A 24,972-nucleotide genomic window follows, 5' to 3' on the forward strand; every position below is an offset into this window, starting at 1 on the left:
CTTATCCAGTTCAGGGTCGCAGTGGATCCAGGGCCTACCTGGAATCATTGGGCGCAAGGTGGGAATACACCCTGGAGGGGGCGCCAGTCCTTCACAGGGCAACACACACACACACACTCACACCTACGGACACTTTTGAGTCGCCAATCCACCTGCCAACGTGTGTTTTTGGACTGTGGGAGGAAACCGGAGCACCCGGAAGAAACCCACACGGACACAGGGAGAACACACCACACTCCTCACAGACAGTCACCCGGAGTGGGAATCGAATCCACAACCTCTAGGTCCCTGAAGCTGTGTGACTGCGACACTACCTGCTGCGCTACCATGCCGCCCAGCAGGAGCCATATTTAATTTATATATTTTTTTTAATTCATACACGCAAGCACTTGAATTCAATGGTCTTGTTTATGTTCTCAAATTCATACCGTCTCATATGTTCATTTACCATAATAGCATGTGTATATGCGCCAGATAGTGTATGATCAGACTGGGAATGGAAATGGATGTTTATTGAACTCAAAAGCTTATTGTTATTGAGCAAAATTTTATTGCAAAACAAACCAGCACTAGTGGGTATTAATTTAAATTGCATAGAAATGTGTGATAAAGAAAGGGAATAGAATAAGGATTACACATATGTCTAACACTAAATCAGTTTATAGTCATTAAAAGGTCCAAAAATTCCCATTTGCTATCTGCTTTGAGCTGATAGTCTGTATCAAACTGTAGAGTGACTGACACTGTTATCACCATGGCAACATTAACACCTTATTGAAAAAACACAGGGGTGGCACAGTGGCGCAGCATGTAGTGTCGCTTTCACACAGCTCCAGGGACCTGTGGGTTTGATTCCTGCTCCGGGTGACTGTCTGTGAGGAGTGTGGTGTGTTCTCCCTGTGTCTGCATGGGTTTCCTCCGGGTGACTGTCTGTGAGGAGTGTGGTGTGTTCTCCATGTGTCTGCGTGGGTTTCCTCCGGGTGATTGTGAGGAGTGTGGTGTTTTCTCCCTGTGTCTGTGTGGGTTTCTTCTGGGTGCTCTGGTTTCCTCTCACAGTCCAAAAAACACACGTTGGTAGGTGGATTGACGACTCAAAAGTGTGAGTGTGTGAGTGAATGTGTGTGTGTGTGTGTGTGTGTGTGTGTGTGTGTGTGTGTGTGTGTGTGTGTTGCCTTGTGAAGGTGCCCCCTCCAGGGTGTATCCCCACCTTGTGCCCAATGATTCCAGGTAGGCTCTGGACCCACTGCGACCCTGAACTGGATAAGCGCTTACAGATAATGGATGAATGGATGGATGAAAAAACACAGATGCTAATCTGGGTTTGGACGATTATTGGTTCTGTTTCAGACCTGATGTCACAAGCTCATTTAGTCCCATGCTGTCGTGAGTTACCTCTCCTTCCTGCCATGTCCACAGCTTATCCAACCTTGCTCCTCAGATGAAGGGTATTAATTATTATCTGGTTACCCTTCGCATAGTGTTACATATTACTATCATACAGTGTGAACTGAATAAAATAAAATAAAATAAATAAAAAAAAAACCTGGAAACATGCTAAAAAAATTGTGGTCAGTTGAAGTGAAAATATTAATTAATGCTTAATACGTTACTAAGGTCAGGCTTTAGTTTCACAACTCTCCACCCAGACCATTCTATTGAACTGAGAGAGAGAGAGAGAGAGAGAGTAAAACCTGATATTCCTATATTGTAAAGTGTTGCTATGACCATGATTTTTTAATATTTTGCCTGCATTCAAGTAAGAAAAACAAGAAATACATAAAGATGAAATAAATATATAAAGGAAAGAAGAAATACAGTAAATGAGAAAAGTCAATACAGGTAGAAGTAAATAGGAAAGTAAAATATATGAGTAAACCCATAAAATGATGTATGCAAATATCTAAACTGATTACAGAAGTCCAATTCAAACGGCAAACAAACAAACATAAACCGAGTGCCCTGACGTCGTGTATCATTGATTTACATCACACTAAAAGACTAAATGTTCTCTTGTGGCAGAGAGCCAGTGCTCTGTAAAGCTGCTCTAATTGATGAATTGATTGATAAACCAATGGGTATGTGACCTAAACAAACATGTTTTGACCTTGCATCAAGAAAGTCGATCGTTACTAACCATCAGCTTCATCAGGAAAGAAAAAACCTCCTCCAGTGTCGAAACCACACAGCTCAGTTCTGCTGGAGTTCAATTTATAGCTGAAACATATCAGTGGAACTGGTAAAACAGCACAGCTGCCTTCAAGTATCTGCCTCTTAGAGTAAACAAAACATCTGTATTAATGCCACACAGCTACTCATTAGAGAACATTTGTTACAGACACTAAACAAAAAGCTGTTCTTCCTTATGGATTTAGACTGGAGTTAAAAGTTAAATGTTTGCTGTGTATCACTTAAATTCATTCATTCATCTTACGTAAATGCTTCATCCACAGCCTACCCAGAGTAGGGTGCGAGGTAGGAACACTCTATAGATGGGGCACCAGTGCATCACACAGCAACACAATCACCCACACACTCACACCTATGGACAATTTCACACAGCCAGTCCAAGTATGATAGTGTTTTTAAGCTGTGGGAGGAAACCAAAGCACACGGAGGAAACCCATGCACACACACAGAGAACACACAAAACTTCTCGCAGACAGTGACCCGAGGCAGGGATGGAGCCCAAGACAAGGACCCTGGAGCTGTGTGGCAGTGACTGTGCTGCCCTCAGTTAATAAATCAGAATTCATGTGTTTGGTTTTTTTAACATTCACATGGAAGGTATAACAATCTCTGCATTGTTAGTGAAAAAGAGTAGAAAAAATGGTAGAAACAGTCACTTTTTATGAGCTTGAACTTGCCTCCAGGCTGCTGCAACTGTCACCCCAACATGGGAGGCCCATGAGTCCAGTGGGTCCAATCCCCAACAATGTCTCAGCCACCTGAATCCATCTGAGTCTTAAAGAGCACAATTTGCTGCAGCTCTCCCAGGGTTGGTAGAATAAATCCCCCAATGTGAGAGAACTGGGTGCTTAATGTTCTCCTCCCAGTGTGTTGAGCTGTCCAGTGACTTTGTGTGCAGAGCATGTACCTGTCATCTGCAATGTTATTGGAAATTGGGTATTAGTGTCCTGGCAGTCTAATTACTGTCAGATCCGTGTTTTCTGTTTGTATGAAAATGGAATGAAAGCAATGTTACATAGTGTTTTTGTGTTTATTCTTTACAGCTTGTGGCCAACACAGTGCTCTTCACCAGTGTGAACCTGTCCGGTCTGTTTGTCCGGATCCTGACTGAGCGTGCTCAGAGGAAGGCCTTTCTTCAAGCACGCAACTGTATAGAGGAGCGCCTCCGCATGGAAGACGAGAACGAAAAACAGGTAATACTAGCTTTGGATACAAATTGATTTAAAGTTTGTTAAAATCTATTTTAAATAAAATGTATTTCAAAGGAATGTATGATGAGTTTAAGGGCCACAGCAATAAAAAAAAATAGATCAAGATTCAGAGAATAAAGTCAGAATTCTGAGAATATTCTCGGAATAATTCTGAGAAAAAATCTCAGAATATTTGAGTAAAAAATGCCTGTATAATATAATATAAGAGAATATAATCAGAATATGTAGAGAAACACTGTTTGGGTTATTATTTATTATAATATGTAGACAGACAGACTCAGTCTGTGCGCCATGAGTGAATTGTAAAAGAAGCAGTCAGTGAAGTGAACAGAATTATTTATTAAACACATCCCCACGACATGACGACCCCACCCCGTCAGTGCAGCCCCTGACTGTGATGCATAAGGCTTTAGTTTGTTGTACGAGTCTGAGCCGCAATGCCATGGAGCCTAGTGGGCGCCAGAGTTCCACTCGCTCTGGATCCATCATTTTCGTGATCATTAATTGTATCATGTGAAACTACATGCCATGGGTTCGTGCACCGATTCAGGTTTTAAATACTAATCACACTGTGGTCCTGATGTGTAAGAGAACTGAGTGTTTATTCCTGAAATCTATACCATAGTACGACTAAAAGATCACACTGCATTCCACAGTTACACTGTGTGTCCGCTCCATTATATGCAATGAAATATTCCGAGAATATTCTGAGTATTCTGACTTTATTCTCTGAATTTTTTGTTTTTAAACACCATGGCCCTAAAGCTCCGTCATTGGAATGTTTTTATAGAAAGTCCACAAAATACAAAACTATTGTCATTTCATAGGACTATATTCCCATTAAGAGTTTTCCGGATGTTAATAAGGTGTTGGTCCCCATTTTGCTACAGCAACAGCCTCTAATCTTGGAAGGGTTTATAATAGGCTTTGAAACATTGCTGTACTGTGGGGTATTGATTTCAGGACGTCTTAGAAATATACACTAAACATAAGTGAATTCAGGTAATATTACTGAATAAACACTACTCCAACCGATTCCAAAAGTACTGGATGGAGAGCCATCACTTCAGTTCTGCTGCTCTTCAGCCAAGTGTAGAGATACTTAATAGCCCTCTAGCTGAGCATATCAATGCTTTTCTGTGAAAACTGTACAAACTGCACAATTGAATGCGTGAAAGCAGTAGCTGAAACACTCATTAAAAAGGCTGCCTACCATGTGCTGGACCTACAGTGTACCCCTGTATCATGAATTTATTAATTCATTCATACTATCATTGGATGTAACTGCTTATCTAGTTAAGGGTCACGGTGAGTCCGAAGCTTACTTGGAATGTAAGGGGTTGGAACATACAACCCCAGGCCCCAGGAGCTGTGCGAAAGTGACACCACCTGTTGTGTCACTATGATGCTCTTCAGTTTAAATGTATTTTAAAAGTTAATTTGACAAAAAAGGTAACTCCAAACCTGGTAAAACAATATTTCAGACCAAAGCATATTGTACAATATCGTTCAAACTTTAAACATTTATTCAGTTCAGGGTTGCGGTGGGTATGAGGTCTACCTGGAATCTCTGTGGGTGGGGCTGGGGCAACAATGGACAGGGCTCCAGTCCATCACAGGGCAACATACACTCACACACTCACAACCACTCATTTAGTTGGAATTCTCTTTTAATGATATCTTAATCTGAATCTGATTTAGCTGCATGAGTTTTGATATGTTGGCTCCTTCTCTCAACACACACACATTTGTAGGAGCGTCTGCTGATGAGCCTGTTGCCCAGGAATGTGGCGATGGAGATGAAAGAAGACTTCCTGAAGCCTCCTGAGAGGATCTTCCACAAGATTTACATCCAGCGCCATGACAACGTCAGGTAGGCTGCCCTCCTCCCACTGTGACCTCGCTCTGGAAGGTCACACAGAGGCCTTAGAAAAGACTTATCAAGGTTTTGCGGGAGCTTTTTGTCAGAGCTGCCAGCGTCTTTCAAGACGTTTCGTCTCTTAAAATGTCAGTCAACAGTGGCTGCGGTGGTTAATTTTGCACAATCCACATAGGTTAGTTTTTCCGCATTGGACCCTCTTTGCCGTATTAACAGCCTCTGCACTTCTGGGAAAGTTTCAGATTAGACATTGGAACATTTCTGTGAATGCTTGGTGGCATTCAGCCATAAGATGATTAGTAAGGTTGAGTACTATGGATGGTTGATTAGTTTTGGATCACAGACACCACTCCGACTCACCCCAGAGCTATTGAATGGAGCTCATCACTACTCTTTTTTATTATTTTACAGCATACCACTCTGAATGACTTTACTTCTTAATAATGAACTGAATCTCTGTTACATATTTAATGTAGAATGTATAGAGAAATAAAATATATAGTGTACTACTTATACCAGGTTATGTAAAACCCTGATATTATTTCCAGTTTATGATCTCAGTTCGTCTCAGTTTCTGCTACACACACACACACACACACACACACACACACACACACACACACACACACACTATTATTAAAGCCATAGAATATTAAAGCCATAGTGAAAGGCAATCTGAGCTATATATAGCTGACTGGTCAAGTTGTTTGTTTTTCATTACAGAAGGCTAAACTAAGACTTATTGTAAGACCCATATGAGCTGAGACTCTTTAAGCTTTAAAGCTGCACTTCTGTGGAGTAAACAGTAGTCCTGATTGAAGATGAATAGTGTTAAAGCTAGTGTAAGTGTAATAGTGAGCCCACCATGTGATAGAATACAAAGCTGGAGCCACTTTGCAAAAGCTGCTTGAAACCGAGGCATGCTGTTCAGTAATCTCAAATACACTTGCTTTCTGGCAACATATGGCATATGGTTAGCTATTAACATTGACAAAATTATATCGCTTATAACTGATATAATTGATAATTATATCATTATAGTTATTTCTGGGAATCTTTTAACTGATGTGACAGATCTAGAGAGTCTGTGATTTCTTCTGATTCTAGAAAACTTTTCAGTGCTGTTGCAGTTTTTCAGGATTTTCTTCTTTTTTTGGAGTTTCTTCTAACTGTAAAAGACTAAAAACCCAGAGAAGAGAATAGCGATTCTCCCTGTGTCTGTGAGGGTTTCCTCCCACTGTCCAAAAACACACGTTGGTAGGTGGATTGGCGACTCAGAAGTGTTCGTAGGTGTGAGTGTGTGAGTGTGTGTGTTGCCCTGTGAAAGACTGGCACCCCCTCCAGGCTGTATTCCTGTCTTGCGCCCAATGATTCCAGGTAGGCTCTGGACCCACCGTGACCCTGAACTGGATAAGGGTTACAGATAATGAATGAATGAATATTTTATATTATTATTATTATTATTATTATTGTTTATTTATTTATTTATTATTATTATTTATTTTTATTTTTTTACAAATTTTACATTTTTTACAAGTGAAGGAAAGTGTGTGTGTAAAAAAGAGGAGCTGAGAACAATTACTTGTACTTTTTTAAATATAAAGTTATTTTAGAAGCGTAACTCTCCTGCAAGTGATTCTTACTTTATCTCTTCCTCTCATCTATTTTCTCCCTAAATCATTGCCCTGGAGCGGTCTTATCCTGAGTAAAGCCCCCTGCTGCCCCACGACTCACTTCTCATCCTTGTAGTGGAAGCCCATAAATCCATAAAGAGCTCATTTATAAATAAAAGATTTCTTGATACTTGAAATCTTTGGTTTGGAGCAGAAAGTCTGGAGTGTTCCACCGAGGCTCCCCACCACCTGCCTAAACCCTCTTCTATCCATCTTCTCTTCCTCCTCATGATCTCTTCATCTCTGTCTCGATCTCTCTTCCTCTCTGGCACTGTCTCTGTTTTCCCCTCTCTCTCTCTTTCTCTCTCTCTCTCTCTCTCTCTCTCTCTCTCTCTCTCTCTCTCTCTCTCTCTCTCTCTGTCTCCCTCATGCCTTTGTCCTGTAGCAATGAGAGAACAGTGCTGGGGACTGAGGGCGAGGAGCAGTCTTGGCTTTGGCCTGCCCTCAAAGCTTCTGAAGAGGATTTACTGTAATGGAGACTAAAGGCACTTGCGTAATGCCTTGTATGTGCATTGGTTAAATATGGACCCAGGCTCTGGAGTCCTGAAGGCCTACAAGCCTCTTACTCTGAGCCCAGAGCAGGAAGCTGTCCATTAGTGTGAAGACAGGGTATATTTTCAGCCTAACTAGATCTTGGATTTTAACCTTGAACTGTCCTTGCTTTGGACTAACACTCCTTTGAGGGAGTATGGAAACATAATTTGTACATAGGGTTGATATTGGGATGCACTGAACACAAATGCACATATATCAGTTCAGCCATAATGAAGTTTGGCACCACCTGTTCTTGTTGAAGTAATAAGGGGTGTGTCATCCTGCTGAAAATGAGACACTGCTATCTACAAGCAGTAATCTTTCACATATAGGTGATATCTTTTATTTGGCTATGTAAGATGTTTTTGTAATGCTTGAATCATCTAACATTTCACACCAAATTAACATTTACACGATTGACACAATTAAATATTTACAGAAAATGTTATCGACCAATAACGGAAGCTCTACAGTCAGACCGTCCAATCAGAAGATTTTAAGGCTACTTCACCACGCCCCCTTCTCACTCAAGCAAACCAATCGGAGTAGGGGAGGGCGGGACTAGTTTGTGAACAAAACGCTTCTCGAAGTTCTATGTAAGCTCTATAAAAACAAAATCCCGGACGTTTGTGAAATTCTGCCTGGACATTTTTTTAAGTCTAAAAAAGAGGACATGTCCTGGTAAAAGAGGACGTCTGGTCACCCTAGTTTTACCCCAAATATTAATTTTCAAGCGTCATCCTTGTAATGGAGTTACAGAGTGTAGTGGTTGAAACCTTACCCTACGAAACGGGGGACGACCCTTCAAAAGCCTGATACGTTATCAGATCACAAATAATAACGATTTAATATCGATAATAAAAAAGATAGTGCTTCATTCCCAGGCTACTAACAGTGCTCTGTAAGGAGCTCTGCACCAGTCTGCAGTGATATCAGAGGAGTGCTGCTTGACTTGGGTAAATTTAAGGTGTCATATGCCTTCAGAGACGTTTGACAAACATATACTATCACCCACTTCTAACTCTTCTGTGATATGAAACTTAACTCAGCTTCTTATTCCACAGCTTTTATTCAAACCTTCCAGTTCCACCTTAAATATTACAGTAGCATCTGGTGCTAGAATGTAATAGAGAGATCATTTAAGGTGGAACTGGAAATTAACTAGCCTACCCAGATCTTAGCATACTTCTAGTAATGTTTTATGCTTGTAATTAACAAAAGGGTCATAATACATTAATACTACACTAAATTAACATAATACAATAGTTATCACAGTTTTCAAAGAAGAAAATTCTGACGTTTGTGGGTATAAAACTGAGACCACCCCACAGACAGAGAAACAGGTAAACAGAAGGCACTGGAATATTTTGCGTTCTGATTGGTTAATCAGTGGCCAGCTTGCTGATTGTCTAGTCAGCTCAACTGAAGACTAGCTGAATACGTGGAGGTTTTTATGAGTGTGGAAGAACTTGGGTTTGTGAGTGAAATATAAAACAGAAGAGACTTAATATTTCGTTTCAATTTCTTGGATTGTAGATGCAGTGATAACACAAGTATTCTACGTGTAAAGTGGCAAGAAAAGTGTTATGCTTACTAGGACACTAGGAGGTTTACTGAGGAAGTCTAATATCTGTGTGACATTTTAATTTTGTTGTATCGGACATGGCATATAAACAGCTTATCCATATCAGAGAGACTGGCTCAGCATGTAATTTACAATCCAGTATGCCTTGAAACATAAAGAATGTGCTGGGTTTTAACCTTCATTTAGCGTTATTCTAAATAAATGACGCTAATCGGGGGCCTAAATAATTAATACCAACACTAATACCAGCGCAACACAGACAAACACCACCACCACATCAATGTCACTGCAGATCTGAGTATGATCCACTATCCTAATCATACCTGCTCTGTGGTGGTCCTGACTATTTCAAACAGATGGTCTACAGCAGGGGTAATTAATTAAAATTCATTATGGTCCAATTAGAGAAAATTTCTCAAGCCAAGGTCCGGAACATAATGCATAACTTTATGATCAGTGCCATATCCTGCATATTAAAGTAGCCTTGTAGTTATAGCAACATTTTATATGGTTAACAACTGGATGTCAACACAAATTACTCTTTCAATTACATTTCAACAAGATTTATGAATAATTATAACAAATAACAAACATTTTATTTTAAGTAAAATTTTCAAATAAAACAATGATTTTGAAACAAAAAAATGCATATTTTAAATAAAGTCCAGAATGTCTTGTAGTTGCAGTTGACTTTACTGCTTTCCCATAACATGCAATCTGATTGGATCTTATTGTTGGAGGGTGGGACTTTATCCATTAACAGCAAGCTGATTGTCTCTTTATGCTGGACAATGGAACTTTATCTTTAAACAGAATCCATTTTCAGTGTTATGAGAATTTGAACCAGTAACTTTTCCCTTCTTCTTAAAATTTCTGGTTTTACCTCACACAACACTGTCATTCCAAAAGTGTCCCACAATATCTTTTATAACATGCCTTGGGCTATTTTTCTGGCCCCAGAGCAGCGGTGTCTGGAGCCCAGCCCTGTGTGTGTGTCACTCATTCGAGTCACTGCTCATCATAATGCACAGATCTGATTGGCTGAGTGGCTTCACGTGTGATATGCAGAAATGCATGCAATTAGACTGTGAGTTTCCTGGAGCGCTAAACCTGAATTATAATGAGTAGAAGGTTCACACCATTTAAAACAAACAATCTGTTTAAAATTAAACAGCTCTTAATAGTTTTTCGGTTATAGGTCCAGGTCCGGCCTATTCGTGAGCCCTGGTCTACAGTCTGTAATTGTAGAAACACAATGTGCTACTGTAGGGTCAGTGAAGGTTAAAAAATTGGACAAGGAGTGCAGAAATGAGAAGATCATTTTAAGGTTTTGGTTGATTGATGTAATGATATGCGCTTTACAAAAGATGTAAAGATTTCGGAGTCAAAAGTTTTCACTTGTCTGCATTCACATGCATATGATCTTGTGTGACATCCCATTCTTAATCCATAGGGTTTAATATGATGTTGGCACATCCTCTGTGGCTGTAATAGCTTCAACTATTCCGGGAAGGCTTTCCACAAGGTTTAGGAGTGTGTTTATGGAAATTTCTGACCATTCTTCCAGAAGCGTATTTGTGAGGACAGTCTCATGTGTCTTCATGGACCTTGCTTTGTGCACTGGTTCACACAAAGTTGGGAGCATGAAATTGTCCAAAATCCCTTGGTTTAAGAGTTTCTTTCACTGGAACTAAAGGGCTGAGTTCAACTCCTGAAAAACCAAATGCATACCATAATTTCCCCTCCACCAAACTAATACTTGGTACAATACAGTCAGACAAGTATCATTCTCCTGGTAACCACCAAACCCAGACTCGTCACTGCAGGGAACATATTTCCACTTCTCTGGAGTCTAGTGGCAGCATGCTTTAAACCACTGTATCCGATGCTTTGCATTGGGCTTGGTGATATAAGGCTTGGATGCAGCTGTTCGGCCATGGAAACCCATTCCAGGAAGCTCTCTACGCACTGTTGGCAACCTTTGCACACTATGTTAAAATACCACCGACAGTTTTTTCATTCATTCATTGTCTGTAACCACTTATACAGTTCAGGGTTGCAGTATGTCCAGAGTCTACTGGACCAGGCGGAGCCACACCCTAGAGTGGGCAGCACACACTCACACATTCACTCATACATTCAATACCAATACCAACGTGTGTTTTTGGACTGTGGGAGGAAACCGGTACACCTGGAGGAAACCCATGCGGACACAAGGAGAACACACCAAACTCCTCACAGACAGTCACCCGGAGCAGGTTTCAAACCCAAAACGCCAGCCCCAGGACCCTGGAGAGGTGTGACAGTGACAATACCTGCTGCGCCACCGTGTGACAGTTAACTGTGGAATATTTACTAGCGAGGAAATTTCACTGTTGCACACTACGTTGTTGTTACGGAACCACACTGGAATTCACTGAGCTATTGAAAGTGTTTATTTCACAAATGTATGTAGATGCAGTCTGCCTGCCTAGGTGCTTGGTATTATACACCTGTGGCCATGGAAGTGATTGGAAGACCTGAATTCAATGATTTGGATGGGTGAGTGAGTACTTTTGGTAATACATCATCATCAGAGAGGTCTTTTTCTTCGTAAATCTGCCTCTTAACACTATCCTGGTATCATTGTAGGAGATAATATATCACAGTGCTCCTGAAGCCAAAGAGCACTAAGAACACTCATAATACCTTGCCCTGGTGGAAACGGTGTAGTGGACAACCTTGTGTCAGAGCAGCTCCATCATCTCGTTTCTGTTCTCACCCGCAGTAAAGGCTCAGTCCATGATTACAGCCATCTGTCTTAGCATACAAACCAATGCCAACAGTAATTGAAAAGTGGAGGGGGGAGGCAGGGAATGTTAATTTACTAAAAATAAATCAGAGACAAAAAATGGGCTAAAAATGAACTTGGAACATAAACAGCCTGCAAATTGAAATGCCAACGAGGCCATAATTTCCCTCGATAAGGGCATCAGCTGCCCAAATGAATAATGTAATGCTTTTGTAACATAATATTATATGCACATTTCATAAGGGCTATTTTTTTCACCTGGCAACTTAGAACATCCATCAGTGTGGAATAGGAATTCCGTACAGAGGAAGAGAGAATAAGAGAAGCAGGGGTGGTATGAGAGAAGACTTTTTAAAGTGAAATAAAGTGCTGCTCTGTGGTGTGTTCACTACATGGCCAGTCATTGGTGAACTCCTGCTCATTCAACATTTCTTTTGATTATAAAAGATTCTGCTGTTCCAGAGAGTTCTTACATGTTGGAACCTTTCTGTGAGAATTTGATGCCACTCAGTCATGAGAACATTACTGAGGTCAGGTAGGGACACTGGGTGCTAAGTTCTGGGTGACAACTCATCCCAAATATATGTCATTTGAGAACAGGATTTTACACTGATACACTACATGTGGAGCACTGTGTTTGAACTATGAATGTCTGGAGTATAGAATGTATGAGCTGTATAGTGATGTTTGCATTGTATGTCTGTAGAACTGTTTCATTGGCTGAAATAAGGATAAGAAACAATAATATTTACCATTCAGTTATATTAAAAAGACACCTTCAAAATGAATCTCTCTATAACTGCTAAGACTTTGCTAATGTATTTGTAACTAATTTGCAGCATCGTTGATGTGCTGGTGATGTGTTGTGTAGCTGTGTGTGGGTGTAGGTGTTATATTGTGTCCTTCCCACCACCCCTTGCCTCTCTCTCCTCTCTGCAAGCCTCTGTTTTTCATCTTCGCCAGCTTTAATGAAAACATTGGGAATCAACCGTGGGTTTAATATTGAACCCAATGGCCTTCTGGCTCGTGTCACGTATAGACTTATCCATGTTCTGCCTACAAATGCCTTAATAAAATTCCCATAAAAAACTAATATGAAAATGTAATTACACTTGAAAAATGATCAAAATTCTATCATTATACTGTGAACTTTCACACATTACAAAATAAAATTAATTCAAATTAAGTTGTTAAAACTCTCTAAGCACTGGCCCGATGATCCCCAGTGATGCCTTAGCAACCCAAGGCCAGGAGGCCAAGACAGCTTAACTGGCCTCTCTAGCCTTCTGAGTGAGTGATTTATCCCTCCGTTGGCCCTTTTCCACCAAATTAAATCTGGTTCTTGAAATGGTTCCAGTCATGATTCCTTTGTGCTTACCTGCGAACTGACCCATGTTTCCACCAGTGTAGATGGAAACCAAGGATACGTCATCAGGTCTGCTCAATTCCAGCATTGCTCTTGCTATATTCAGCCATAGATAAAACAGACAGGGCAGTGTGAGATATTCTGAGTCCTGAGCCGTCCTTTGGAAGTCGTGAACAGCAGAGAAAAGTGCCTCATGCTGTGCTAAACACAGCCCCAAAAATACACAAACTGAGCATATTCCTGTTTTTATTTCCTATTATATATTTAAATAACACCCATCCAGCTCCACAGTGCAATTTAACTTTATTTGAGGCTCTGAGATCTTTCTGGAGATCTTCTTTGGTGAAACCAATATATTTTGGTGGAATCTTGCAGAGGGTTTCCAAATTAGTTTCACAAACGGGAACAATTCTGCTTCCTCATTGGTGGAAAGGCGCTCCCTGTTCCCTGTAACATAGCACAGGACATTCGTTAGCTTATCATAATAGATTTGAGCAGTTATTGTTCTCCTCTAAGCATGCTGAGCGTTCCAATGATGTGTTAAGTGCATTTTGAGAAGTACTTCAGTCGTCAGATGATATTGTTTTTAAGGGAACAAATATTTTTCATCTAAGCTACGGTTTACCTAGCTTCTAGTTATTTTAACAGAAATGTGACAGATGGTTTTGGTTGCCTCAATATAGTACCATATGTGATATCCATCTACGTAGTCATGACAGCCATTTCAGTCATTGTTTGTTCTGTTTAAAAGTGGAACCAATGCTTCACTTTCTTAATCTCAGCTCACTCACTGCTATATCAATCTATGTAACAATCTATGTAACTGGCTGTGTTGCGTTATGCATTATAAGCTGAGCTGTAAAGGAGTGACTGTTGGAGAACAAAATGACTACTGAGAATAATAATCTGTGTAAGCACTGAATTTGAATGATTTAGAAATGTAATGGGAAGAATATAGATGAACGTTATACTGTAAGAGTAACCCCCTTATCCTACCTCCCCCTTGTCTGTTTTAGTACATTGTTCTAGGTTTCTGAAACATGTTATAATTAAACTTATAACTAACTTTTTAATGTGATGTTTTTGCATTGTTTCCTACTTTGTATATCCTTGGCCAACTGTGACTGAAGACCAGAAATGACAGTACAAGCCAGAAACCAAACCAAAAACCAGAAGAAGACGTTTCAGAACCAGAAGGACAAGACAAGACAGTACTTGAAATGCAAGAGAAAGACTAAGGACTAAACCCAAAATTACTATGTGAAATACAGACAAACAAACTAGACACAGAGCTTTTAAAGACAGGACAAAAGGAAGCATCTGGAGTAGACTAAGAGAGACTAAGAACAAAGGATGTGGCTAAAGGAACACAAGGATGAGGGTGGGGAGAGCAACAGGAAACAGGACCAGAGAGAATGTGGCACAGGAAGGAAGGGTCAATCCTGACACCTGATTTATTTTAAGCTTTTATAATAAAGAGCTGCTGCTATTGTATTTCCATCTAATTTTGAACTAAAACTCACTGATCAGGCATGAACATGTATACAAAAATAGTGATATAGATAGATAGTGATAGTTCTGATGGCAAAGAATGATAATTGTCTCAAAAAAAAACATTAGGGTGTGATTGTCAATTCTTCTGCATTGTACTTACATATTACTAAGAAAACAGGCCTTCTGTTCAGCTCCTGAAGACCTAACCAGTGAGAGAGCTTGCTTGGCTCTATCTATTGACTAAGCACTTGAAAAACTTTACAGTTACAGATACAAATAAGATTTAAATCATTTTTGCATAACATATAACTGATATTTAAACTGTTGTCAGGGTCGCGGTGAGTACGAAGCCCACCTGAAATCACTGGGCACAAGGCAGGAACACACCCTGGAGGGGGCGCCAGTCCTTCACAGGGCAACACACACTCACACATCCACTCACACCTATGGACACTATTGTTTTTGGACTGTGGGAGGAAAACGGAGCACGCGGAGAAAACCAACGCAGACACAGGGAGAACACACAAACTCCTCACAGACAGTCACCCAGAGCGGGACTTGAACCCACAACCTCCAGGTCCCTGGAGCTGTGTGACAGCGATTATAATAATAATAATAATAATTAAAAATAATAATAATAATAATTTATTTGCTTTTCCTTCTTCATCATCATCTTCTTTCCCCTCAGCCCCCAAAATTTCAACAATGAAATAAGAGTGAATTTTCTATATTCCTAAACAACAAACACAGCGTTACATACTCCTGTGTATGGATGCACTTTGTTGCAGTTCCTGTCTGAGGACCTGCTCTTCCTATTCCCCTCACACAACAGCATTAAGCTGTGGCATTAGCATAATTGGGAAGCTGTCCTCCTGGTTGTTGTCACCCTCTCACATGCATACACACATTTACCCACACGCGCACACACAAACACTCAAACCTACTCACACGCTCACACACACACGTAGAATGATGGATGAGACTGTGACAAGGTCTTGTGCAGGAAATGAAGGCGCGGCAGAGGCCTGTGGTGTCACGGCCGACCCCAGCTTGATGGAATCTAATGGGTTATTGCAGGACAATATCAGGCCAGCACTCCTCTCAGTAATAGAGATGAATGATGTGCTACAGACTGGAGTGGCTGTTGAAGTATCTGTCGGATTGCACTAATACCTTGTTGTGTAATACAGGATCCCTGAAAATGGCAAGGTCCTTTGTTTGATTGACAGGTCCACTTCCCCTCCCACGCTCAATACATATCAAGGGCTTAAGACTAAAAATTTAAGTCAGTGAATCATGTCTAGACCACAGTATACAGTCCTGAACTCATAGACTGCCTCAGTGTGGCTCCATAAAACTTACCAATACAAGCTATGGAGTTGTGGAATCCTCTTCTTGAACCTTCTATCTCTGCTTTGCTTCTGTCCTAAAACCTTTTTTCTGTATCTGTCTCTTCTCTGTTGGAAATGTTTTGCCCTTTACTTGTTCTAGAACCTTGTATCTCTAAAATATCCCAGTCTAAAATTGTCTGCCAGTTCTAGAACCTTCTGTTTCCACCCTGTGGCTATTTCATATTTTGTGTCTCACCCACCCGTCTATGTTTTACAACCCACCTGGCCTTCTGTCTTCACCCGGTAGCTGTTTTAAAGCGTCACATCTCACTTTTGTCTCTGTTTTAGAACCTCCTGGCTTCAGATTGTCTCTGTTCTAGAACCTTCTGTCTCCAGTCTGTCTCTTCTGTCTCCAGTCTGTCTCTTCTGTCTCCACTCTGTCTCTTAGTCAACCCTCTGTCTCTGTTGTAGAACCTTATGTGCTGAGTCTCTGAACCTGTTGTCTCTGCCTTCTCAATGTTACAGAGAGGTTCCACCAGGTTTCAGTTCCCTTCTTCCTCCATATTATTTTATATCTTTCTGTCACCGCCCTGTATTTGTTCTTCATTTTTCTTCTTAAACGTTAAATGTTTTTTTGTGAACCTTCTGTTTTTACCTGCCTTTATTAAAGAGCCCTTTTTCTGTTTTCTGTGCTCTATCCCTTTTTAGAATCCTCCATCTGTTCTAGGAACCGCACGTTGCCTTTGCCCTGTTTCGTAAATTTGTCTACGGTTCAGAACTTTCTTACAGTTCTTACTTCTGTTTCTACTATTCAGAGCATCTCTTTGTCTTCAGGAATTTCAAGTGTAGGAACCTGGCTCTGATGTTAAAATGACCTCCTTGTTTTTACATTCATCTCTTGCTCCGTATACTTTGTTAGCCTTCTTTCTTGTACTTCAGAGGTCAGGACTGCTACAGGCCCCTCACAGAGCAGGTATGATCTGGATGGTAGATCGTTCTTAGCTCTGAAGGGACACTAACGTGCTGGTGGTGTGTTTATGTGTGTTGCGCTGGTACAAGTGGATCAGACACAGCAGTGCTGCTCGAGATTTTAAACACTGTGCCCACTCATTGTCCACTCTGTTAGACACTCCTACCTCGTTGGTCCACTTTGTAGCAACAGTAGCTCTTCTGTTGTGTTGGTTGTCCTCTAGTCTTTCATCAGTGGAACTACTGTAGAACTACCAAGTGCATTTATATGGTAAGTGAAGTTAACTTAACAAGGCTAGTTATGTTATAGCTGATTGCTGTATGAATCCAATGATAACATTGTGCTGCTCAGCTCTTGTGGATCGAGAAAAATGCCTCTATGACCTCAAGAACTGGTTACTGATACCTTGGTAAAGGTTCAGCTTGGACCACATGGAACTTCTTTAGAAAGCTATCCTTCTTCATGTTCTCCTGTCACAGATGGCCCTCCAATTAAAATATTCACAGCAAATTGAATTTATAGCACCCAATTACGTTGACATCTGCGGTATGACAAAGTGGCATTTAGCGGATCCCTCCGAAGACGCAGCGTTCTGCTACTGTGTTCGAAAAACCAGCCCACACACATGCCACATGACATCTGAAGAGTCCATTTGTCTTTTTTGTTTTGTGTGTGTGTGTGTGTGTGTGTGTGTGTGTGTGTGTGAGAGAGAGAGAGAGAGAAAAAAAGAGAGAGAATGCATGAGCATCTATGTGCATGTGCCAGCTACATAGAACCACTTCTCGTTTTCCTCACAGTCCTTATGAGCATAAGCACTAGTACAGATCTCTGGATTTGTATCTCAGCATTTTGGTTTGTTTTAAACAATGATAATGCCTGTGATAAGACACTGGTGATAAGACACTGGTCTGGACATCTGCACTATGAGGCCAAAAGTTTGTGATCACCTGATCATCCAAATATTTCTTCTACAAATAAGTTTTAAAGCATTTTCGTGAACTGTATAAGTCATTCATTCATTCATTATCTGTAAGCACTTATCCAGTTCGCGGTGGGTCCAGAGCCTACCTGGAATCATTGGGCACAAGGCGGGAATACACCCTGGAGGGGGCGCCAGTCCTTCACAGGGCAACACACACACTCACACATTCACTCACACCTGCGGACACTTTTGAGTCACCAAACCACTTACCAATGTGTGATTTTGGACTGTGGGAGGAAACCGGAGCACCCGGAGGAAACCCACGCAGACACAGGAAGAACACACCACACTCCTCACAGTCAGTCACCCAGAGGAAACCCACGCAGACACAGAAAGAACACACCACACTCCTCACAGACAGTCACCCGGAGGAAACCCACGCAGACACAGGGAGAACACACCACACTCCTCACAGACAGTCACCCGGAGGAAACCCACGCAGACACGGGGAGAACACACCAAACTCCTCACAGACAGTCACCCAGAGGAAACCCACGCAGACACTGGGAGAAGGCTTCCCTTGGCAGCTCCTAGGAAGGCTATTTGATGGAATTCGTCCACAAGAGATTTATGAGGTCTGGGACTGTTGCTGGATTATAAGTCCTGGATTACGAAAGCCAAGCCCAACTCATTGTAAAAGTTCTGGATGGTGTTCCATCAATTTACTGCCTCACAGGTCCATCTCTTAGAGCATCGTATTTTATACATGGTTCTCTGTGAAGCTGTATGCACAACTGAACATCTGTGTCCACAATGGGCGAAGGTAAAACAGGGATTCACTTAATTTAAGGCATTCTGAATTAATTAGACAGCATGGTACTCAACTTTGTATTATTTTAGTCACATATTCATGTCAAATAACATATTTTGACAGTGTAATGTTCCATGCTCCATGATCCTTCATGATCCTCCTACCTAGCACAAGTGCGGCCTCACTTTATTCTCTCAAAGGCAAGAAAGCATGCTTAGTCTACTTTGTGTCCGTTCATTTGTGCCCCTGCTGGTAATTTCATTTGAGGAGGTATTATAATATGCTGGGCTGTGGCAGTAAGTGTGTGTGTGTGTGTGTAATTTTGAGGCTTTGGGCAGGGTTAGAGAAAATGCCCTTACAGTGAACTGATCTGATTTAGCACTCATAAAGAGAGAGAACGTGCTGTTTATCAGGGAGCATACAGGATATAATGCCTGCGGACATAGTTAATTCTGCGTATGTTTGGTGGGAGTGAGGATGAGTCACGTAGTGTTTTTTTTATAATAATTATAGAATTAAGCCTCGTCTTGCTAGATGACCGTGAAAACCCTTCATTTTTTGCTGACAACACTCCAGCACATTTCTTGTTTAGAAGGCCTGTGAGGAATATGGCTTCTACCAGTTGAAACACTGCAGTTGTATAGGCCCCAAAGCTCATAGATAAATGAATGAATGAATACATAAATAAATGCAAAATAGCATTCATAAAAATGCTTTAATTGTGAAGCAACAGGGCCTTCAAGGTCTTTAAATGAGACCTAGGTATATCTGACCACTAAAACATCTTTGTATTAATCTTGTTTCTTGTATATTAATTGTAGTAACACTCATTTATAGTTGTTAATTGTGTTGTGGAAACACACATATATATTGTAACTCCCATGTTTGAGGCTACACAGAAAATTTGTTTACACTGCTTTTATACCCCCTCCTTCAGAAAGAGACCCATCAATGCCATTGTATGGTTTAAGAAGTTTGACGTGAATGGTGTCGATCTGCTTGGGGTCATTGACATATTCAATCTGATAATTTACTGGGTTGATCTGGTGAATGATCTTTGCTGGGCTTTTCCATTTTTCAGCTAATTTGGCAGCATAACTAACTTTGGCCAGAAACAACGGATGAGTCCTCATGCATACTCTATCTCCGCATTGGTAAGCTCCTCCTCTGATTGTAATATTTGGTCTTTCCTGGACCTGGACCTGCCTGTTAAAATCAGGTTGGGCTAGTATTGGTGCAGAACTTGGGTTAGGGTTAAGGTTAGGGTTTGCTTGAGATCCTCAAACTCCCTCCAGCACTCCTAGGTTGGTTGGGGAAAGTTCTGAGTGGCCTCCAATTTGCTGGGTTCTGTCTGAATACCTTCAGCAGAAATTACATGGCCTAAGATTGTCAGAGAGTGATGTAGAAGATTGCACTTTTTTTAGGTTAAGGGTTAAACCAGCTTCATGCAGGCATTGGAACACTTCTTCCAGGTGTCTGACATGCTGATCTACTGATGAGGAATAAACAACGTCATCATTGTAAATGAAACAACAATGACCAATTAGTCGGGCATGTACCCCTTCCATTAGCTATTGGAGCGAGGCTACTGCATCACAGTAAATTCGAACAATCCACAGCAGGTAGCAAATGCTGTTTTCTCAATGCTGTCTGACTCTACCGACTCTACAGAGTTGCCAGCAAGCCACTTCTTATGTCTAATGTGCTAATAACGCAAGCTCCGTTTAGGGACTCAAGTATGTCTTGGGTAACCATCTGGGTGCATCTTGGCATTAAGTCTTCTGTAGTCAACACAGAATTGGGTGCCACCATCCTTTTTTGGGACTAGGACCAATGGTGAATCCCATGGAGAATTTGAGGGATGGATAATGCCCCGGGCTAACATATGGTCAACTTCCTTCTTGATAATTGGTTGCATTTCCTGGGAAACCTGCTAGGGGCGCTGGGCACAGGAACTTCATTGATGGTGTAAATCTTACGGGCCACCTCAGCTTTATCTACCAATGTGCAGATTTGTTTGTTAAGCTCCAGTTCTTTTAAAGGATCTTGTGCTATGACCCTTTATACAAGTTGATTTTATGTGTAGGATCAGTACTTTCTCCACCATCCACATCAAATGGAAATGAGGTATTGTGGTTTGCAAGTGTGTACTTGGCATGTTGAAAATCTAGGCCTACACCTACAAACCTGAGTAGGTCCAGTCCAAACACCAAAGAAAGCTAGAGCTTTATTAGCCATTACAAAAAAGGCGTGCCAGAACTTGACACCCTGCAAGGTGGCATTAAGGTCAACCTTTCCCTTTGCCATCTGGGCTTGTCCATTAGCAAGCAGGAAAGTTTGCCTGTTGGCGTGCTGCCAGTTCTCTCCTTTCTCCCTTAATCTGCAACAACAAGACTCCCAAATCAAGGAAAAAAGGTACTCCCTGTTCCCACCAGAACAGCAATGGTTTGGTTTCTGATGACTAGAGGTACAGTGAGAGACTGGTTGGGTGCACTTTGCAGCACTCGAGCTGGGCAGGAAAATGTGGTGTGTTTTTTAAAGGCCTAGGACGCTGTATCAATGGTTCTTTACTCTCCCCTAGTCTTCATGCCATACGTCTTTACTTCCTTCAGGTCCCTTTCAATGAAGTTCCTAACCCTCAGTAGTTATTTGACTGTGGTAACCTCTCAGGACACTTGCCAGACGAAGATGGTCATTACATAGAATGGTTTGAGCGTTCTTTCATGCTTTTCCTCCTTTAGAAATTAACGTATACGTTCATACTCAACTTGTTTGTGCTCCCTTAAGCATCTATTAGCTTCAGTTTCATAATCTTCTGTTAGGAAAGCATGAAGGAAAGCAGATTTAAAATATGCCCACTTCTTTACAAAACACTTTTCTGCTCTCCACCAGTCCAGAGAAAGTAGATTTGAGATTTGGTAAAATCTCATTATATTTTAGAGGGTGTACTGCAAGAAAATCTTCACACTTCTCAACATAAACTACACAGTCAGTTTCTTCTTCAGACCTACCAAACCTAGGAAAGTCCATTATGATAGTTGGCTTGTTTGAACTTACAAGTCCATAGGAAGAATGGTTCATAAGACTACTTCTTTTTCTCTGCCTGATGTCAGTGAAAAGGGAGTTGATGCCACCATGATTTGTTCTTGGAACTTTCTTTCCAATTGTGCATCTCTTCTTTTCAAACAGTCTAAGACAGACCTTCTAGGTCTTGTACTTCTAGGTCTATTTGATCTTTGAGATGATCTGTCAGTCTTTCCACATGGTAGTAAAGCCTGTCTTCCGGCCTGTTTTCTCTCTGAAAAGTCAATCTATCATATCTTTCAGTCTCTCAGACAGTATCTCCATGTCATTCCTCAAAGCAGAACAATGTTCATACACTAGAAGTGGAAGCTGTTCCTATAGTTCAGCTACCCCATCTTCTAAATTCTGTAGTCTGACATCTCAAATGGAGAATAGGTCATCTACTAGAGTAAAGGTGGAAGAGAGGTGGAGGAGGTGGAACCTCAACGCCATGACTGTCTTCATCATTTTGGGCACTGTCTTCCTGGTCGGTTGCATGTTCACCATTATTATTGTCATCTTCCTCAGAATCTATGTATAATTGGCTTAAGGTATGTACAATGTCACTAACAGGGTCAAGTCCAAATGGGTCAGCTGTAAAATCCAAGGGGTAGAGGTCCCATCTGCAGACTCATGTCAACAGCCAGATGCCATTTTAGTGTACTGCAGTAATATTTAATATGGTCTGAAAACAAAACTCCAACAACAATAAACTAATCATTCCACAGCACTACTACTGTCAAAGGTTGAAGAAAACATTGTAGGCCCTATGTTGGGTGCCACTATGTAACTCCCGTGTTTGAGGCTACACAGAAAATTTGTTAGGGAAGAGGCCTACCAACCATTTATTGTATGTTGTGAGAACTAAACCAAATGGAAAAAATAGACATTTCCTATGTACACAAAAGGCATTTTTCTCTCAAATATTGTTCACAAATTTGTCCACATCTATGTTAGTGAGCACTTTGCTGAGATAATGATAATTTAGATGCAGCCATGCAAGGTTAGGACTATAGGGTGCACCCCCAACTCCCACCCCCAAAACCTGCAGTCAACCATTATTTTGTTTAGAGTCCATTTGCCTTTACTTTCTTCCATTCAAATCTGGTTCTTAGGCCAGTTTTGTCTCCTCCCATAAACATTATTCCACATCAGACATTCTGGCCCTTTCCCCCTGCACAGTGAATCAGTTATTGTTATCTTCTGGCGCCTTAAGTATTGGACAGAGGACTGTAGTCTGAAAGTTGTTCTCTTTGTGGCTTATAGCCAGCTTGTTCTTGCTAAAATGTTGAACATTAGCAAAATAGGATTTATCTGAATGCTGCTCCAGTGGTACTATGTCGTTCACGTACAACGGTGATTTAAAAAAATAGGGAAATAGAAGCGCACTTACAGTCTCAGCTTTCTAATGAAGGCCCTAGGCACAGCTGAATTACAGAGTTGTATCTTCATCATCAACATCAGGATTGTTATGATCTGCTGATTTGATAATGATACATGTCCACTTGCAATATTTCATGCTGCATTTTGTCACACCACATGACTCACCACATCTGTTTCATTGTAGAAGTGAAAGAATTGAATATAATATAACTGTGCCAGTTAACAATCATAGAAAATAATTATGGCAGTACATAAGCGTACAATAAATATAGAAAACAGATTTATTGCTTTTGTATTTTTTTAAAGAGCACAGTTCTCTACACTAGCATTAAAGCTACCTCAATCAGTGTCACCTAGGAGCTTTAATTTGATTTAAAATTTTCCTTCCCACCAAAACCATGTGCACTACTTCAAAACAAACATTGGTTCTGTACAAAAATAGATATTCTATATCTATTAATAAATAATAAATAAATCTATCATGGAGGGGTGAGTAAGCACCTGATGCAATCCTGTGTACTCTGGCTTTGATTGTCCTAGTGCATTGCAGCAGCATAAAGTTGAAATCTGCAGAACTTTTTTCCAATAAGCTGATTTCACTGCTTTTTACCTTGTTTCCTCCCCATTTATATTTATTGTCAATTCCAACCAACTACACACAGTGCCACAAATCCGAAAACACTTCATGTGAGACGTGTAAAACCAAATACCACTTCTTTTTCAAAAAGCTGCGAGCACAACACCACTTTACAACTCAACACACTTGGATAAGAATGCTAACTATCCAGATGTTCAGTGGCAGCTAATAGATGTTCCCAGCTGGTTAGGGTTTTGCGTGTGATGAGGGGAGAAGAGAGCTTGAGACCGAGGCCATTTGGGCTGTCTTGGATGAAGCATGTGCTTGGATGGCAGAGGTGACACCAGGGATAGAACCAGTGGCCACTGCTTGTTTTGCAGGATTCCCATTTGAAATCAATAGGAATAATGAGGCATAACGGTATACTTTTGAGAAATAAAATTTTTGAAATTCCACACAAAGTATTGATATGTAATCTATCTTTAAAGGCATACAGTCTGGTTGTTTTGATTAATGCTTTATGCTTGAATGGAACTGAACACGTTTTCTAAAATTCAGAAGATGTCTCCTCATCATTTGCTAGATCTTGAGTCTTTTTGCATGCTGAAAAACAAACTATTGTATTTACGAAACCCCAGTGTCAGTAAATAATTAAAAGCTAAGTACCTTGGTCAGCTTGTGGGAGAAAAACCACAAAGAGCCATACAAACGTTGAAAATCATGAAAAGAGTTTAGTATATTGCTTAATTCCTGCTCCGCAGGTGGATAACATTGACTTGCTGACTTGGGCAAGTACTAACTTCATGAAAATGACCAGACCAGAAGTTACAAATTAAATTCTGTGGTAATTCAAATAGTGAATAAAAAAACTTACAGACAAGTTAAAACAGCCACATAAACAACGGTTGTTTTTCTCCTCAGACATACTGTTCCAACTTAAAAGGTGTGGGGCTTCTGAACATAAACAAACCAGAGAGAACTGCAGTTCCCAGTATGTCTGTACGTAACATACACAGAGTTTCTGTGAACAATTGAACCACTTTTTGTGTTTGAAAAGGAGATTGTGTCCACTCTAAATGATTTTTAGGCAAGTTCTGCCTTTGAAGTTGTACTGGAATGCAATTGCCTGTAGGTTAGTTTAGTCATGTGATACAGCACCTGAATAGAAACATATGAAGTTACTGCCAGGTAAATA

General features: G+C 40.7%; 1 protein-coding gene across 1 annotated transcript in view; it reads left to right on the forward strand.

Moving 5' to 3' along the window:
• Nucleotides 1–24,972, forward strand: part of adcy1b (adenylate cyclase 1b) — a 94,856-nt gene that overhangs the window by 7,598 nt on the left and 62,286 nt on the right. Inside the window, exons 2-3 of the mRNA XM_066682121.1 lie at nucleotides 3,231–3,380; nucleotides 5,153–5,271. Coding sequence (XP_066538218.1) covers nucleotides 3,231–3,380; nucleotides 5,153–5,271 — 269 coding nt within the window. The remainder of the gene's footprint in view (nucleotides 1–3,230; nucleotides 3,381–5,152; nucleotides 5,272–24,972) is intronic.

Source organism: Hoplias malabaricus, chromosome 9, assembly GCF_029633855.1.
Source record: "Hoplias malabaricus isolate fHopMal1 chromosome 9, fHopMal1.hap1, whole genome shotgun sequence".
In the NCBI taxonomy this organism is placed as follows: domain Eukaryota; kingdom Metazoa; phylum Chordata; class Actinopteri; order Characiformes; family Erythrinidae; genus Hoplias; species Hoplias malabaricus.